This window comes from Carassius carassius, chromosome 29 (assembly GCF_963082965.1).
Source record: "Carassius carassius chromosome 29, fCarCar2.1, whole genome shotgun sequence".
In the NCBI taxonomy this organism is placed as follows: Eukaryota; Metazoa; Chordata; class Actinopteri; order Cypriniformes; family Cyprinidae; genus Carassius; species Carassius carassius.
The window spans coordinates 9,372,214-9,392,464 of record NC_081783.1 but is presented as its reverse complement, the minus strand read 5'-3'; the positions used below and the strand labels follow the sequence as shown (position 1 = coordinate 9,392,464).

The window sequence follows — 20,251 nt, the reverse complement described above, 5'->3', positions numbered from 1 at the left end:
AAAGCACACGAAGTTGATCAGAATACCCTTTTTGTGTCTGTGTCACTAAAATGGTTACTTGGGACTTTTTTGCATACTGAAGCTATGACTTGTATAAGGTGGATGCTTTTGATTAATTGGTCGCTATTTTTGTTTGTCATTTAGTTTTGTTCATTTAAAATGCCAAACCTTTTTGACTACAGCTCCCCGCTTTGTCTGAGACAAAGTCTTTAAGCTTTTAAGCTGATACGTGCCTGAGATACGCAAGCATACTCAACATTATGTTTAATGTTATACATCTCTGTGTTTTTTTAAGCATTTTAAGACTTAGTACTCATGTATGTTTGCAGTGGCCCTTTAGTGAGTCACCTGTTTGGGAACCAATGTCTAAGAATAATGCAAAAGAGTTATAATGCCCAAAAGCAATTATATCAAATAAAATAATCAAGGTATTAACATAGACTTTTATCCCATATGTTACTGTGTCTAAAAGATAACCTCTGCGTTACGTATAACAGTGAAATAATATCTTAGTATCAATAGCTGTGTATAATATAATGCTTTTGTGGTCTTTTTGGAGCTTTTAGAGGTTAAGTAGTGGAAAAACTCAACAGGCCGACTTCAGATCTGAAGCAAACTTTGATCCATATTATCTAGTGCTAACAACAGGCAGTATTTCATTGCACTTTATCTCCTGTAATTACATCATCCAAAGATTTCCAGTTAAAATATGGTGTTATGTGACGTATATATGTGTCATAATTCAACTGGCCTGTCACCTGATCTGATCAGTGCAATTTCATAGTACTATTGGACTATTGCCATATGGTTTAAAATGACTGTTGGCATAATTTCTGTCACTTTTACTGCTCCAACCCAGTAGACACACATAACATGCTGCTTAGTATGGCTTCAGAAACCAGGGCAGTCTGAACTTATGTCTTATGTCATTGTGGCTGAGGCAGTAGTGCTCCCATCTGGCATGTTGCTGAGCCTGTTCACAGCAAGAGTGACAGTTCAGATCTCCTTCCTGCAGAGTCGAGAGCAAAATATGTACCAGAAAGAATCTCTCACACAGTCCTACCAGGGTAAACAAGGAGAAATCGAATGAAAAAACACAGACACGTGAATATTTCAGCACTCTTGGCTCTTTGTTAAAATCGTCTATAGATGCTTTACATGTACACAGTGCAAATGCACAAGAGCACAATGGACACCATTCAGTGACAGAGATTATTCTGATTTGTTACAGTGATATAGACTTTTTGTTTAAGTATGTTTGACTTCATGTTCCTTTAGGCAGGGCTAGACTCTCTGTGCCGTCTGCCTTTGCAATGGATTGTGATAATGATGACCTTAAGCCATGAGAAGAAGACCAGGTCTTTCAGAGGTCAGAACAAATGCAGATTCAGAGAGGTCCGATGATTCATACTCCAGAAGGGCCTCTGGTGTTCTAATGATCATTTGGCCACAGTGTCCTCTCAAAATGGCCTTCATTGGTCTTTTTGTCCCCTTTCATTTATTTTTTTGCTATTTACTTGTGTGGTTGCTTGTGTATGAGTAATCCAATGGCATTAACATTTCAGGCCTATTTGACTAATATGCCTTATGTTTAGTTTTCTTTCTTTTTTTTTCTAAAATGATATGAACTTCACATGGAAAAAAAACTAAGACCTGAGAGAATTTTGGTTCTGCGACGCTGAACAGAACACACTGTGTCATTTTTAGCTCAACATTTACATGTCTTCCATTGACATGGCTTTCGTACAAAATTACCGTACACAATCTATCCAACCAATAAAAATAACATTAACATTTAATGTTTAGACAAAACCACACAAATATGAATTCTATCCATATAAGATCCTTTTTCAAAATATCTCAGTCCATTTTGACGACTTCTTAATTCTGTTTTAATTTATTTTGCATCCCTTTTTTTAATCTCTACACTTTTTTCTTTTTTAAATACAGATAATTGTATTGGGCACATATACATTACATAAAGACACATTTTTTTGTTCAACTGATATAATCGTAATGATTTCTCAGTGCAGCTCAACAGAGCTTCCCTAGTGGTGGGGAGGTTTATCTCTATACGTTAGTAGTACAGTATGAACAAGCTTTGATAGTAGCCCCTCATGGTCTTTGCTTCTTTCTTCTGCAAGTTCTTAAGCCCTAACTTTAAAGACTCATCCATCCACTACCAATCACTGGTCCATTTAGTTTTCCCCACCTCTCTGTGATTAAATTTTTTTTTAAATCATTTTCTTGATTTATTGGCTTTTCTTTGCTGCATTGGATTTGGTCTTGGTGATGTAGGCTTCGAAGAAGAACTGGCAGAAGAGCACAAAGTAGCTGAGGTACATGAGGGACGACCACACGATGTTCTGCACATGGGATGGGCACTCTTGGCCTTGCTGCATCCACGAATACACCAGGTAGTTGACCACACAGCCCATCACCATCTGGGTGATCTGCGTCAGGGTGATGAACATGGCAAACTTGCGAGAGATTTTGAAGCCGGCGGCCCGAAGAGCATAGTAAGAATACATGACGGCGTGCACCAGATAGTTCATGGTCATGAACCAGCCCCCGCCGGCCACCATGTCCTTGTAGGAGTACCAGGAATAGAGCAAAACTGTGATGTGATGATACCAGTGCAGGAAAATCAGTTTTTGCTTCCGTAAGACGATAAATAGTGTGTCTCCTGGAAGGATAAGAGCAAGACACTTACAGTGAGAGAGATGTAGAGAATAGAGAGAGTAAAAGATTCCATAACTGATTGGGGAATAAACGCTAAAGTCGCTATGGCTGTCTTGACATTCTTGATATATCTTGTTTTTCTTTAGGTTTTAACATTAAACTCGCTTGTTAAACTCGCATTAACCTCGCATGATCTAGACCTTGAATATTTGAATATCTAATCAGGGCAAGGTCGACCAATGCATTCAGCAGACAAAACAAGTTTTATTTGGCCAAATGTAACAAGGTCAAACAGTGTAGACAAAAGTCAACAACTGTTAGTGAAGCCCCACTAGCTCAGCTAATGATGTTGCGTAGGATATAGCACTGAGAAAATGCGAGATAGAAACAGCAAGATGAGCATTCTTAAAATGTGCATAAAAATGTATGCACTCTATTAAGACGGATCATTGATTTATTAAATTTTTCAGATAAGAATCAGATAAGAAAGTGTGCATAAACTATGATGGAAACACAATTACTGAATAAAGGCAATAAATCCTAAAAAAAAGAAAAAAAGAATAGAAATCTTGTGTAACATTATAAAAGTCTTTAATTTGACTTTTAATGCATCCTAAGTAACAGTAATAAAAATATAATTTAAAAAAATTATTTAAAATTTGGGGGAGGTTTTTTTGTTGTTGTTGTTAACTTGTTCACTTTAAATTGTCCATAAATTAATATGAGAGGGCAAGTGCAGCTGGTCAAAAGTCTATGTATGTTGCTATGTCTCCTGCTGTACATTAGTGAACAGGACATCATGACCCATTATGCTTGGCCTGTGCCTAGGAGGGTCCTCACATTGTCTCAGTGCTGTCTTTTTGTCGCTACAATAGGCCTGGTAGCCCACTAACCGACAGGACATGACAAACACAATAGGCCCAGGCAGGCGGAAAATAGATCCACTATCCTAGATTTCTAGACTTGGGGTTATGCTGCAGGGCTCATGCTAACAAATTCTGTTATGCTTTCACAACCAATTATATTCATGCAGATGAACACTAGGCTTCTCAGTAGTGCTTTGTCACTGGAGCAAGCTACATAAAAGAGAACGTATTTAACAAAACTTATTTTTCTGTGTTAAAGGATTACAGTTGTTTTAAATTTAGTTGAGGATTTGGGAACTCTTGTTATGTGGTCACAACTGTTTATAATTTGCTGTGGTCATATATAAACATCGGGACCCACAATGTAAGAATAGAGAATTACAACTGAAAAAAGTTGCATTATAACACATTAAATATTTTAGTCCTGTTTTGCTTCATATAGATAAAGCATTCCTAAAAGATTGTCTTCATATTAATTTAATGAGATCCCACGTTTTTATACAAGTAGTAGGTGTAAATTTGTATCTGCATGTATATTGTGAGTGTTCGATATGCTTAGGAGTGCTTAACTTTAAGCATTCTTATATAGGCTATACTGTATATAACACTGTGCCTGTGCTGTGATGCAGAAGTCTGATACCAGTTTCATGTTTTCTGGTTGATGTAAGGAATGCAATAATTTTAAATGCTGCAAGTGAATACAAGCATCAATCTTTTAAGAGAAGTATGAAAAATATATGTTAATTTTGAGATTTTTTAAATACTTCATGTAACAGTATTATTCAATTTTTAATGATAAACTGTCGAAAAAATTGCAAAATTAAATATAAAAAATTGACTTGTGTTCAAAAAAATATTGAGAGGTACGACATCAATATCTTGTGTATTTCTACTTACAAACAAGTATATAAAATAGTTTAAATCTTAACCTATGAAACTGAAATAAAATGGGACCTACAGACATATAATCTCACCTAGTTCAGGTGCCTTGCTGAGGACAAAAGCATAGGCCCAGAACTTGCTGACTGGTCCATTGTAGAAACTCTGATCACACACTGACTGCTTTAGGCCTTTGGTCATCAAGATGTTCACCATGTAGCCTCCGGTTCTGATGGCACCAAATATACTGAAGAAGGTTGTGCAACAAAACAAAGGAGACACTTTAAATCAGATTCAAAATGGTATATGCTTTATTTTACTGTTAGGACTCATAGCATTACTACTAATGCTAACGGTGCTTTATTTTTTTTATTGGGTGTGCTTATTTATTGACACTTTACTTGTGGCTAGGCAGTTACTTGGCACTCAGGTTCCAGTTTTAGGTTTCTTATAATGGCTGCCAAAGGCCAGATCATGTGATAAACCTGGAAGTGCAATGTAGTCTGTCTTACCACCTTTCTACAGTCACTATAGTGCTGATATCACACATAGAAGAGTGAGATATGTTATATCGTTAAGTTAGATGACATGTTAAGGTGCAAGCTCAATATGAAATTATATATGCAGGCCTCTTGTGTACCATATATGCAGGTCTTTATGAAGTAACTTGGAACGAGGAAGTGGCTTGTTTTTCTGGCTATAATGCACATCATTAATCTGCTAAAACATGAAACAATTTATAAATGCACAGTATTCACTGCAGTGTATTGTAATGTGCAAAACAGCATCACTTTAAACACAAAGTTAAACACAAACAAAAAATGGTTTTATCTTGTACTGCCATTGCATTATGACAGCTGGTTAAATGTGCCATAAAAGCTTCAGAAATAGGCCTACCTCGAGGAATAATGGCCTGCATGGATTTTTACTTTACATATTGTTAATTTACATGTTATATTTGAATTTTCATCACTTATAGCACTGCAATGTGTTAAGTAAGCAAATATGTTTTAGCATTAACAGCTGCTGCAGGCAAATGGATAGATGCATGTAACTATGGCTGTGACGATAACCACATCACCGCGGTAATGAGATACCGAGCGCGGTGTTACGGTCATCATCGCACTTTTTTTTTTGCAAGGAATTTGCAGGAGGAAGCTAGAGGTCTGCATTGATTTAATAACCACGGAACATGACCAGATATCTTGTGACACAGGATTAAGTTTCAAATGGAAAAGAAGCCCACGTCAGGCAAGTCTGACTTGGGACATTCTTCTCAGGGATGTGCGATAAGTCGCCAAACCACATGATTTGTTGCTTCTTCACCGTAGTAAGAAAAAAAATCCCATACCGTCACAGCCCTACATGCTACACCCATAGATGCACCCTTAAACATGTGCACGCATGATCTATGACCCATTTACCTATAGACATATTTACCTGAAGGCTGCAAGTGTTAAAGACCATAGTACTAAAGGTTTCCTCAATTCAAACTTCTCCCTTTGTTTCATTACATGCCGCCCACCAAGTATGCAGGCAGCGTAGAGTGCAGAGAAGAGGAAAGACTTCTTCCTGTAAGGAATGAGATGACAAAAAAAATTAAGTCCAAAGAATTGTTCACTTCAACCTTTAGTGTGACCATCTGCTCACAACATATTTTTTGTCATTTTGATGAATTTACTATTTTATATAAGTGACCGAGGTTTAAATTTGAAGCATATTCAAAGTTAGACTACATCAGTATTAATTAAAAAAAAAAAAAAAAAAAATATATATATATATATATATATGTATTTAAAATATCAGAACAAACTATGAAATCTGCACAGCACTTTTTTTTCCCTGAATTATGCCATGTATCCCCCATACAACACAGTCAAATTCGCAGACTTTGCATGCGGTAAAACAACCACCTTGCAAACTGGTCCAGCAACTATCCTGACTGTATTATACTGTAGTTATGTAGCTGTTAGAAAAGCACCAGCAAAGCCAGAGCTTTTTCCAGCTTGCAATTCCGGTCTTAAAAATTTGCACACACACACACACACACACAGAAAAAAATAATGCATTTAGATTTTTAGATGTATACACCCCAGAATGTTATCCATTTAGTTTAGCAACTTTGTCCAAATGCATCAAACATTACATAATTTATGCCATTGTTTCTTAAATCCTATATTTATCACTTATCTGTTGCCAAAATTAAATAAACTGTTTTTGGAGCTTTTCATCAAAAACAGCTTATTGGGGTTATTTTGACAGCTTGTGATGCTTTAAGGATCTCATAATATCTGGCAACGCTGTACTGCATTTATCTGAATATTCACTGTGCAGTCTAATTCAATTTTGAGGGCATTCTGATCGGAATTGAAAGAAATCCAGAGAAATCATTTGGAAATCACTGCATAAAATATGTCTATTAAACACACATAATATCAAAGTTATGCTCAAGGATACTAATATTTAAAACCCAACATTGTCACAATGTCAAAATAGTAATAATACAAATTCAGTATACCAACATGAGAGAGATTTTATGGCTCTACTCATTTTGATACCATGTTCAAAAATTAAACTAGCAATGGCATGTAGTAATAAATTAACAAGCAAAAACAAAATCACTGTTGTTTTTAGGCACTACATTTGAATACATAATCAAGTAAACATTAATTATTCATTATATAGTCTATGTAATAATACTCAGTTGATGCTATCAGAGTTTGGCCAAAATCAGGCCTTTAAATAAATTGAATTGAAGTGATTCACATCCTTATTAAAACAAACTTTAATTAATAATGACAGCTATTTTTTTTTCGGTTAATGGAAGAAGTTACCCAGATAGAAGCTTTGCCAGTCCAGCATCCAGCTGGCATTATGAGTCAAAACTGGGGCACGTCTCTTTCTGCCAGTATCATTTCCAGGATGATGTGTGTTCTCTTTCCAAGAAATACCATCAAACTGGTGAACGAGGAGCCCCAGAGGTTCTTCTAAGGTAAAGTCTTAGACAAATCCTCTTTTCAACAGAATTCAAATAATACATAGACTTAAATAAAAATGCATACAGTAGAAGTAGTGCTAAGTGTCTTTTTATATTTAGTTTTTATCATTTTTTTTGTTACACATGACATCTATAGGCTTTTTGTGAAGATGAGTAGGGTGTGGGTTGTGAATGCATGCTGAGCATCATTTTTTATTTTTCTGCCTACTGGATGTGAGAAACACTGACCTCTCTCTGCTCAGAACAGTGATTCAATTCTGTGCATACAGTCCCCACTTGAACCTTGACTTGTCATTGCATTGTTCTCTGTGTACAAAGGGGGGCTGCAGCAGTATTCACATATTTTATTGGACCAATTTATTGGTGTTACTGGATGACTGAACTCTTGTTTCTGGTTACAAATAAGTTAAATGCACTGGGTGTGATTGCTTACACTAACAGACACATTTTCTTCACAGTGCCAGCTAGCAGGAAGCTTGTACTTGAGAAAACAGCTGGCAGCAAGATGCTGCTAATGGTAATCCAACTCTTGTATATCATGCCAGAACTAAATGTTTGATGCAGCTAAAATACCCAGGGCTGCTTATTTTCATTTATTCAGTCTATCTCTTCATTTACAGTTTTTTTTTTTTTTTTTTTCTCAGTCAGAGGGACCAATTTTGACCAAACAGCAGTTGCCTATTTATCATCTTTCTGGCGTAATAAACTACTGAAGAATACTTGATTTTCATTTATATGATTTGTGCATAGAAGCAAAGATAAGCAGCAATATTGACCAACACTACAATTCAAAAGTTTATCTATAAGATGTATTTTTTTTACTGTATTGCATTGTATTATTATTTTTTTTTATAATATTGACCAAGGCTACAGGAATAATGTGAAATATTTTACTATATAGATTTTGTATTAAAACATCTAATGCCAATGAATCATTGCATTAAATCATTGTGCTCGCAATGTTGCTTAATATATATCTCCAACAAAATCATCTTAAATATATCTCCCGTATTCAATATATTGACCAGCCCTAGATCCAGCAAAGAAGTGAAGGATCTGCCAGTGTGGAATATGCAAGGTATTTCATTTTAAAAAGCTTGATGTTCAGATGAGTTTTTGAGTTGTGCTGCAGTGAATGACAAAGCAGCATCACTCCCTTTTCATTAGCCAGTTATCTGGATACATGTTTTGGGGAGAATTTCAAATATCCTGCTAGAGGAGGGATTGAGTAAGTGGCATATGCCACACAGATGCAGTAAAGCCCTGTCTTATACCATCCAATGTACTGACCATCCAATGGCGATTCAAGAGAATATTACCATCTGGCCTTGTTGCTAAGTCAGTAAAGCAGATCTACCGGAGCTTTCTGATAATGCAGCAAGAATTATCCAGAAAAAGGTAGTAAGACAGAAATATCCTTAGCAACAAATATTTTATATAAACCTAACATATTCATGTCCTGCGTCATCAACTTTCAATAAGTAGGTCTATGTATTGCAAGACCATCAAGTCCTTGAATTCTTCAACTGCATTTTTGTCCATGCTCTCATTTTTATTTTTATTTTTTTCAGCTGAGAGCATTAAACCTGAAGTTGACAAAGACTGATGGTGAGGCTACCTGCAAGGGCTCACATCTGGCTAAAGATGTTAAGGCTAGAAGTGCTTCCCAATTTATCTAGAGCCGCTAAATAAATGGATTTTGCAGCCTAATTGCAGTTTTAGACTAATGACGGTAGCAGAATCTGTTCTGCTCGATTCAGTGATATTTAACCAAACACAGCACAATGTTGGAAAAGTGCAGGAATGGTAGAATTAACTGAACAAGCACAGAAAAGGGTTTCTGTCAGCGCAAAACCTTGACATGGACATGCAAACGCAATCCTTTTTTTATTTTTTATTATTATTCCATTTTAAAGGAATAGTTCTGCCATATATGAAAATATGCTGATTTTACTCCCCCTTGTGCCTTCCAATATGAGTTTGTTTCTTCATCAAAACAGAGTTTGAGAAATTTAGCACTACATCACTTGCTCACCAATGGATCCTCTACAGTGAATGGGTGCCATCAGAATGAGAGTCCAAACAGTTGATAAAAACACCATAATAATTCACAAGTAATCCACACGACTAAAGTCCATCAATTAACTGCTTGTGAAGCGAGAAGCTGCATGTTTGTAATAAATTTGATAATATATAAACGTTTTAACCACTACTTCTGGCTAAAATACAAGCTCTCTATTCATAATATTGTTGTCTCCAATGAAAATGTCTACTTGTCTGAATCGGGAGAGAAATATCTTTTGATCTATCACCGTTTACAAGTGAAAACAGTTCTAAACAAATATGCTGGTGGATTTTGGTTTGAGAAGACAAGGGATGGACTTTTTCACTGGAGGAAGCGATATTTGGTAGTGCTTATGGACTGGTCTTTTTGGCAGAAGAAACCGTTCAAATTTAAAACACCATGAAGACTGTTTCTTACATGCAGCTTTAAACTTAACAAGATGTTAACTGATGGACTGGAGTAGAATGGGTTATTGTGTTTATATCAGCTGTTTGGACTCTCATTCTGACGGCACCCATTTACTGCAGAGGATCCAATGGTGAGCAAGTGATGCAATGCTAAATTTCTCCAAATCTGTTCAATTAACAAAACAAACTCCTCTACATCTTGGATGGTCTGAACACAACTGTACTGACAATGTACTGAACAGTAAATTTTCACTATGTTTTTTTTCTTTTTACATTTAGGGTTGAAATACTACTTTTATTTGAAAAATATATTATATGTATATTTCAATTTTTATTTTCCTAGCTAAACAGTTTCTGGCTAACACTACTGATTGCTGTTGCGTTTAAGATCTGAGTGCGATAACATAGCTAAGGCTAAACAAACTGATGGCTGATGTTATAATTTGTGACATGTGGAAAGGGCTTTAGCCAGAGGTATTTGCTTTTCTCTACCATCCTCTCCAAACATCAAATGCAATCTCTTCTTCAGGGCTACTCACATTGAAAACAGAAACAAGGTGACTGCTCGTTCAGAAGTCAAATTTTGAAATACATTTTTTGTCAAGTGCCCCTGGTTGTGGTGGGTGGCAAAGACCTTTTAGACGTGTCCATTGAAAGGTGCAGGAAAAGCAAATCTTATTTATAAATATAATCTCTCAAGGCCAGTGGCGTGGTGTAGTAAAGTGACTGTCTGCATTCATAAGATTATATTAAGTAACATTTATTGCAGGGACAACGGTTTGTGGTGCCAGGAAACTCTACTATGTGTCTCTATTATGTAAGCCTGGCTGTCTGTGTGGAAACAGTCCACTTTTATTTATCCACAATATTTCTTTGCTTCCTGTCTGCTTGTGTCTTTATTTTGTGAGACAAAATGAGAGCTCATTAAAGAAACTTTTGGGCAGTGTCGTATAGTGAGGATAGAGGATAAATATACACCCAGATTAGACATGACCTATGGCTATCTTCCAACCTGAGGCTAATTCTCTCTGGTCAAACATGGCACATTGCATAAGCCTTGGCAGCTCTGTCTTATTGATCTTCCCCGAGAATTGTTTTGCCAATCAAAAAACAGATATTAGCAACCAACATAAAAGAAAAAAAAAAGAAATTATGCAAGTTTCCATTCTGTATTCTATATAACCACTGAAACCTATTAACTGATAATAAATTTATAATAAAATTAATTCTTGTTTTAACGGATAATATAAATGAAAAATTTACATTTCTAATTTATTTGTTTATTTAAAATGGCCAGGACAGATGCCAATATGGCTGTCTGTATAGCAGGTATGACTCAGCACTGTCAAATATTAGTGAACTAATTTTAGTGAAGTCATGTTTTACATAACAAGTACATGGCCTGTAAAATGCATGTATACACATTTATTGCTATAAATGCTGAATATATGAGCACTGGCACAGCCGTTGAAATGCAATAGCCTACCAGTTGGAGTGAGACATAAAAACATATTTTCATGAGTAATGTTACAATTTATTCATATATTCAATGTACTCAGATATTTTCTTTTATTTATTCATTTAAAAGATCTGGAAACTCTATAGTCTGTGTTGAAGCACCTGTGCTGTGCTTGCCTAGCATGAATAATTCAAGAACTGTTTATCAAAGCTGACATTCTGTTTCCCTGATCATCAGGAAGATGTACGAAAGGATCCTGTGGTGTTGCAGTCATTCATCACAGAGCAGAATGTGGGATTATTAGAGCAGAGACACGCGCTCGCAGTTGCTTTTTAAATGAGAACAGGCAAGGGGTTGTGAAAAATGCTTTTCCAGTAAAATGCTGAGTAACGGTACAGCTAATTGGTATTTAACCCCTTTGTTCATCCCCTCACTCAGCTGAATGACCATTGGCAAGACTTTGGTTGTTAGATATCTAATATTTTAACACACTGATCTTTATGGAGCTACTACAAGATGCTATAGAAATATACAGGATGTTAAATTACATTACAAAAAGAGGGCATGCATTTTGTAGATTGGATAATTACATATTCGGTTACACCGGTAGGAAGTGCATTATAAAGACAAAAGTGAAGTGACATTCAGCCAAGTATGGTGACCCATACTCAGAATTTGTGCTCTGCATTTAACCCATCCGAAATGCACACACACAGAGCAGTGAACACACACACACACTGTGAGCACACACCCAGAGCAGTGGGCAGCCATTTATGCTGCGGCGCCCGGGGAGCAGTTGGGGGTTCGATGCCTTGCTCAAGGGCACCAAGTCGTGGTATTGAAGGTGGAGAGAGAACTGTACATGTACTCCCCCCACCCACAATTCCTGCCGGCCCGGGACTTGAACTCACAACCTTTCGATTGGGAGTCCGACTCTCTAACCATTAGGCCATGACTTCCCTGTAAACATTAAAAAAAAGCATTAAACTAATAAAAGAAGAAAAAAAGGCAACAACAGAGAGGGCCGTTATCATAGTCTTACTCATAAATGTGACTACAAGAAAGTAGATTTAAATTTATATCATGATATATTGTTTATCTTCAGTTGATACAATATAATTTCGATATCGATATGAATTTCTTTTTTTTAAAAAGCCTCAGAAAAACTGCACCGTACACCCACAACAAATGTCTGTACAGACAAACTTTTGAAAAATTAATTTGCCAAGTCTATGAAATCTCCTCCTACAAAACTATAGACCTATAATATTTCAGAAATAAAAACGGTACAAATAAATTAATGTTCACCATTTATTTGTATTTAGCCTTCACACAAACAAGAAATGTGAAATCACCATCAAGTAAACATAACACTCTGACTCACCTTATTAATATTAATATCTTTAACTTTAAACTATAACATAGGCTGATTATTCATATAGATTGAAACAAAGGTGCTTCAGCCAGGATAAATAATATGCAAGACATTAATGCATTTAACCTGCATTTAAAAATGCATAAAATGTTTTGATATATTAAACATAAAACACTGAATACTGATATTTGAAGTGATTTAAGAAAAAAAAATCTAAACAGTCGAAATGTGAAAATAAAACAGCCAATTCATTCAAATATCCAATCAATCTTTCATTTTTGGCCACCTTTTGGCTGTAGATGAGATAGCCTTAATGATTGCTAAAAAAAAAAAAGAAAGAAAAAAAAAAACCTGGACATCACAACCTTTACAAAAATTAACCATGGTTTTATAATAAAACTGCTTTATTTTCTTTTGCGTGTTTTCTGAATGCTTGAGACTATAAAGTCAATCAGACTGTATTAATAAAATCATAGTCATAACTGTCTAGAGCTACAATTGTAATTTGTAAATTATACGATTTAATTACAATTTATTTATTTACTTTTATATTTTATTAAAGTTCTATTTTGACCCCTATAGTAAGGTTTTTTTTTTTATTTACAAACCCGATTCCAAAAAAAGTTGGGACACTGTACAAATTGTGAATAAAAACAGAATGCAATGATGTGGGAGTTTCAAATTTCAATATTTTATTCAGAATACAACATAGATGACGTATAAAAATGTTTAAACTGAGAAAATGTATAATTTTAAGGGAAAAATAAGTTGATTTTAAATTTCATGGCATCAACACATCTCAAAAAAGTTGGGACAAGGCCACGTTTACCACTGTGTGGCATCCCCTCTTCTTTTTATAACAGTCTGCAAATGTCTGGGGACTGAGGTGACAAGTTGCTCAAGTTTAGGAATAGGAATGTTGTCCCATTCTTGTCTGATACAGGCTTCTAGTTGCTCAACTCTCTTAGGTCTTCTTTGTCACATCTTCCTCATGATGCGCCAAATGTTTTCTATGGGTGAAAGATCTACCCAGATCCTTCTTCTACGCAGCCATGATGTTGTAATTGATACAGTATGTGGTCTTGCATTGTCATGTTGGAAAATGCAAGGTCTTCCCTTTAAGAGACAACGTCTGGATGGGAGCATATGTTGTTCTAGAACTTGGATATACCTTTCAGCATTGAAGGTGCCTTTCCAGATGTGTAAGCTGCCCATGCCACACGCACTCATGCAACCCCATACCATCAGAGATGCAGGCTTCTGAACTGAGCGCTGATAACAACTTGGGTTGTCCTTGTCCTCCTTAGTCTGGATGATATGGCGTCCCAGTTTTCTAAAAAGAACTTCACATTTTGAATCGTCTGACCACAGAACAGTTTTCCACTCTGCCACAGGCCAATTTAAATGGACCTTTGACCAGAGAAAACGCCTGCGCTTCTGGATCATGTTTAGATATGGCTTCTTTTTTGACCTATAGAGTTTTAGCAAGCAGTGGCGAATGGCACGGTGGATAGTGTTCACTGACGATGTTTTCTGGTAGTATTCCTGAGCCCATGTTGTGATTTCCATTACAGTAGCATTCCTATATCTGATGCAGTGCCGTCTAAGGGCCCGAAGGTCACGGGCATCCAGTATGGTTTTCAGGCCTTGACCCTTACGCACAGAGATTGTTCCAGATTCTCTGAATCTTTGGATGATATTATGCACTGTAGATGATGATAACTCTTTTCAATTTTTCTCTGAGAAACTCCTTTATGCTATTGCTCCACTATTTTTTGCCACAACATTGGGGGAATTGGTGATCCTCTGCCCATCTGAGAGACACTGCCACTCTGAGAGGCTCTTTTTATACCCAGTCATGTTGCCAATTGACCTAATAAGTTGCAAATTGGTCCTTCGGCTGTTCCTTATACGTACATTTAACTTTTCTGGCCTCTTATTGCTACCTGTCCCACATTTTTTGGAATGTGTGGCTCTCATGAAATCCAAAATGAGCCAATATTTGGCATGACATTTCAAAATGTCTCACTTTCAACATTTGATATGTTATCTATATTCTGATAAGAATAAAATATATGTTTATGAGATTTGTAAATTATTCCATACCTTCTTTTTACTCACAATTTGTACAGTGTCCAAATTTTTTTGGAATGGGGTTTGTATTTATTTTTTACTTCCATAATATTTGAGGGAGGGGGCACAACAATACAGTCCTGAATAGGGCACCTATTTGGCCAGCAGTGGCCCTAGATGGTTGTAAGTTACTAAATACCTTGAGGGAAGTGTGGTTTCAAGCCTGTACTGAACTGCAGGTGCCTGTCTATAAAAGTATGGAAGCATATGGGTAGCAATATTCAATTTGGGATGTAATATGCAAAATGACAATGCAATATGTAAAATGACAATGCATTTCTTTATTTCTTTATTTTTACTTCTGTATTTAAATTTACATTTTCCAATACATTTGTGCAACGTTTGGTGCAAAATGAAAATGAAAATTAAATTACATAATTTTCATTTGCCATTTCATACAGCAGTTTTAATATGTAAAATGAATACTAATTTTAACGCTTTATAAGTTGCAAAATTAAAATGAAAATGTATTACAGAAATGATTAGATATGTCTAACATGTTCAAGCAAAAACTGTGGCAAAATTATCATTTAAATGCTATTTTTCCTAAATGCATTAACACTCAAAGTCAAGACACTTACGATTGCATTTTCATTCAATATCCCGCAATGAATGTAGCAAAATTCAATGTCCACATTGAAAATGCATTCCGAGCCGATCACGTGTCCGCCCCCTTCCGCCATGTCAATCACTGCGTGAACAAGGCGGGGCTTGCAGAAGGTCAAGAGACTCAAATCTCAATTAGAGGATTCAAGTGAGAGAACATGGACATGACAGTTGGCCCGTGTACGTTTTGACCATTTTGGTTTATGGCTTCAATATTTAATTCGCACTTGTGGGCGGAGCTGAAACGCTGCTTTCATCTGATTCGTCGAATCACTCCACCTTCAGCTCGGTCTTTTCATTCTTTCAGGCAGAATAAGAGTCAGTGCGAGTGAAGCACTGTAATGTCTGAAACTACACTCACTGTTAATTAGCATAATATTTGAATCAGATGTAGCTGGGCACATAATTCGTGCTGCTGCGACTTGCAAGAGACCCCATTAAATTATTTCTAGGTTGTATATACTGTATTGTATAAATATTGTCCCACTGATAAAAACAGTGCAAATAGTTCTGTCTCCTTGGATAACAGTGAAGTGGAAATAAATATAGTTACATTTATGAAATAAAATTAAATAGGATTTTTGGGGAAGGTAAGTCTGGCCAGTTAAATTAGATTATTTCTAGGTTATAGTATTGTATAAATATTGTCCCACTGATAAAAACAGTGCAAATAGTTCTGTCTCCTTGGATAACAGTGAAGTGGAAATAAATATAGTTAAATATATATAATAAAATTAAATAGAATTTTTTGGGAAGGTAAGTCTGGCCAGTTATACAGCAACGCGAGTCAGACGAGTCTGAAGATCTGAGCTGAATTTGGTGAAACATTAAAGTTCTAGTCTGTGTCAATTACTCTCATAATAAATAATAATAATAATGTTACCCGTATTTTTCGGTATAAGTTGCATCAGTCCAAAAATACGTCATGACGAGGAAAAAACATTAAACATATAAACATATATATACAAACATATAAATCACACTGGACTATAAGTCGCATTTATTCAGAACCAAGAGAAAACATTACCGTCTGCAAGCCCCGCATTGTTCACGCAGTGATTGACGTGGCGCGAGGGGGCGGACACGTGATCGGCTCGGAATGCATTTTCAATGTGCACATTGAATTTTGCTACATTCATTGCGGGACATTGAATGAAAAATGCAATCGTTAGTGTCTTGACTGTGAGTGTTAATGCATTTAAGAAAAATAGCATTTAAATGATATTTTTGCCACAGTTTTTGCTTGAACATGTTATACATATCTAATCATTTCTGTAATACATTTTCATTTTGCAACTTATAAAGCGTTCAACTTAGTATTCATTTTACATATTAAAACTGGTGTATGAAACGGCAAATGAAAATTATGTAATTTAATTTTCATTTTCATTTTGCACCAAACATTGCACAAATGTATTGGAAAATGTAAATGTAAATACAGAAATGCATTGTCATTTTACATATTGCATTGTCATTTTGCATATTACATCCCAAATTGAATATTGCTACCCATATGCTTCCATATAAAAGTCTCTTTTGTATATATATATATATATATATATATATATATATATATATATATATATATATATATATATATATATAATTTTTTTTTTTAATTTTTTTTTTTTTTGTCTTACAGTAATCGCTCACTCAAAAAGTTTACAACTGTCATCATTTAATATCATATTGGTATGACTTTATTCTGTGTAAAACAAAAGGAGGGGTCAGGCAGAATGAGTTATTCGTTATTGCTGCATTTTTTTTCTTTCTTCATTTAATGAAAGTGAATGGTGACTTAGTTTGTCAGTCTGCCTGAAATCATTTTTGGTGTTCCATGGAAGGTAATATGTGTTGGATAGTGTATGAAAAAAAAAAGATTTGAGTGTAAATAATGACTAATAAAGAATTGTAATGTTTGGGTTAACTATGCCTTTAAACCTGCATTTCAGTGTTAAACAGTTAAACACACAAACAAAAGACACTCTTAAGTGATCAAAAAACAGGCTGAAATAGCCTAATCAACAAAACAGAATTATTAAACCTCAAACATACGGTACGTTCAAGACAGATGTTTCTCCTCGCGGGATGATAGATGTGATGCAAGAAACTCCGAGAAGTCAGCCAATGACGCGGAATTGTGATTGGTCGAATGTGTGTCAGCAGACATCAACAAACGCATCTCATTGGTTAGTTGCTATGAATTCTACACCAGCCTCACTTCTCTGTCTCCAAACGCGCTACATAATTACAAAAGCGTGAAATTGATCCTTAGCGAGTAATCATGTTGACGTTACCATGTGTCAGGTACTTTAAACAAGCGCCACAGTTTCCAAGCCGGAAAACGTGGCAAATGCACAAAACCAGCGATGATTCCTGCCATTAACTACAGAATAATGCCCATGCATTTACCTATGTACAGATGGATTTTTTAAAGACCATATACATTCTTCAAATGCAGCAAATGTAATCACGATTTGCTTGCATGTCTCTGATTTCATATGATGACCTGCATTATGGAATTCACATTTTTTTTGCTACAGAGATTGCGGGCTAGGCTAGGATTTGAGCTAGTGATGGGGAAGTCTGACTCATTTCCGCGAATCGGTTCTTTTGAACGATTCGTTTAAAAAAGGGTTCAGGCAAATCTTTTACGTCACGGAGCGATTGTCACCACGTATTCCCTGACAAACCTGCATAGCCTACCCTACTTCAACGTTTCAGTAAAAACGTAGGCTATCCGTGGTTATATGTTCCTGTATTACGTTTTAAACTGTATTTTATTCATAACAGCCTCTTGCTAGATGTGTGTGTGTGTAACTATCACAAAATCAAGTAATATTTGTTGATAATGTAACATTTCTGCTTGTTGTACCTCGTCGTCCTATTAGTCAAACAATTCACCCAAGTCAGTTCATATCTCATAACGAATCAGACATTTTTGGAGGAGAATGAATCGATTAGACTTCAGAACCTGGAATTCACTCCGTTTCGTGAGCAAAGCTTTTTAAACCAGTTTTGTGAATCGATTCAACCGATTTATTGACAAGATTCGACTCTAAAAGAACAAATCTTTCCAGAATCGGATATTGCTACTTTGGACAAGAGCTAAAGCTGGGTAAACCGCTTTGAAAAACACATTCAGTTTTATTTACGAAAAAATCGTGTTTTTCAAATAAAGATATGAAGCCGTGCGGCATCGTGGAGGACGACAGTTCCAAATGTCACGAGGGACATAAACAGAGCATCACCTTGAATAAATAGGCTTCGAATCTGATAGAGTGCAGCTTCAAATATCGCACCGCTCATTACTTTTTATTTTTCATTACATTACACTATCATTTGTGTTATTAAATGGAACGCAATGCTGAAACAATATTGCTGAGTCTCGAGGTGGGAAATCACACTGTGCATCTTGGTCTGGATGGTACCTGCCAGTGACTCTCAGGAGTCCCCCGACGGTTTTTAAACGCCCGGCTTAATGCATGGTTCAGATGTTTAATGTGCTAGTCAGTAAGTGCAAAACAAGTGTACACGCTATCTGATGAACAGCTTTGTCGGCATCATAGCTGTGATTGATTATTATAGACCAGCTTATTTATCATGCATCAGAGCTACTGTACCAGTTCTCCTGCATCCATCGAATGGCTTCATCTTCATTGAATTGCCTCTCGAATTCGTATTCTTGCAAAGCCAGCACCGACATGGTCTCTCGTCCTGTAAACGCTTACTGTAGAACGTTAGGCTTTCTTTGCCGACTAAATGAGCTCAGTTTGACGGATTTCTTAGCTTTGTCTCGCAGGCTCAGCTCCAGCCTTGCCCTCGCATCTCTCTTGTTACCCCCAGCACACCGTTGAGTTGTTCTCGAATGTCAGCCTATTTGACTCAGCCCGTGCCGGCGGCATACGCCCTCCTCTCTTCTGAGGAAGAGGAGCGCAGCGCGGTCCTAATGCCGCAGCCCTGATGCATCCTCCTGAGCTGTCGTCATCCCAGACTGCGGTGACCTTTGCCATACATTCTTTTGAACGATGCGTTTTTCAGCGTCGATGTTCAGACTGGGCAGACTTTATTTGTGAAAATAAATCCGCATAATAACAAATGAACGAAACTAATCCATCATCTGCAGGGGTTTCTAACATACTCTCAGGCAGTTCTTATATTTTCTCTAACATTTAATTTATGACTTAATGAATGAAGTTCTTCGCAATGCATATTACTAATCAAAAATTACGTTTTGATATGTTTACGGTAGGAAATTGACTAAATATCTTCATGGAACATCATCTTTACTTATCAATACGATACAATATCCTAATGACTTTTGACATAAAAGTAAAATCAACAGTTGGGACCCATATTGGCTACTGCTACAAATATCCTTGTGCGACTTATGACTGGTTTTGTGTTCCAGGATCACATATACAAGTAATATATAAATAAAACCTGTTGGTTAAAGGTGCCATAGAATGCAAAAATCACATTTGCAAGGTGTTTGAACACAGTTGTGTGGCCACAGCGTGTGAAAACAACCAGTCTATAATGATAAAAATCTACTAATTCATTGTTTTATAATCCCAAAAAATCATAAAGAGTCTCTCCACACAAGTAGTTCCAAACTATGACATCATACTCGGGGAAAGTCCTGCCCATTTGTGACACTCTCTGCCCTGTTGGCATATAAACATCCCTGAGTGAGAAGCAGTGGTCCACCATTACTGTTTTCTTGCTATAGCTGCTGGAGTTATAATGTCAGTGCCAAATAACCATTAAAAGAGTGGTGT

General features: G+C 36.2%; 1 protein-coding gene and 1 long non-coding RNA gene across 2 annotated transcripts in view; one reads left to right on the top strand and one right to left on the bottom strand.

The window, feature by feature from the left end:
- LOC132109597 (uncharacterized) overlaps positions 1-20,251 on the top strand; it is a 123,556-nt gene that overhangs the window by 1,421 nt on the left and 101,884 nt on the right. The gene's annotated exons all lie outside the window — the stretch shown is intronic.
- Positions 1,110-19,364, bottom strand: elovl6 (ELOVL fatty acid elongase 6). The gene is made up of 4 exons (XM_059515816.1): positions 19,094-19,364; positions 5,868-5,999; positions 4,523-4,674; positions 1,110-2,686 (listed from the first exon to the last, which is right to left on the bottom strand). The coding sequence occupies exons 1-4, from the start codon at positions 19,174-19,176 to the stop codon at positions 2,253-2,255; spliced, it is 801 nt and encodes a 266-aa protein (XP_059371799.1). The 5' UTR covers positions 19,177-19,364; the 3' UTR covers positions 1,110-2,252.

Excerpts from the sequence above, each read along its gene's own strand:
- elovl6 (XM_059515816.1), bottom strand. The coding sequence starts at position 19,176 with ATGTCGGTGCTGGCTTTGCAAGAATACGAATTCGAGAGGCAATTCAAT. Across the intron at positions 4,675-5,867 it reads TTAACACTTGCAGCCTTCAG|TATATTTGGTGCCATCAGAA; the intron begins GTAAATATGTCT and ends AACCTTCTTCAG. Across the intron at positions 2,687-4,522 it reads CAGCAAGGCACCTGAACTAG|GAGACACACTATTTATCGTC; the intron begins GTGAGATTATAT and ends TTATCCTTCCAG.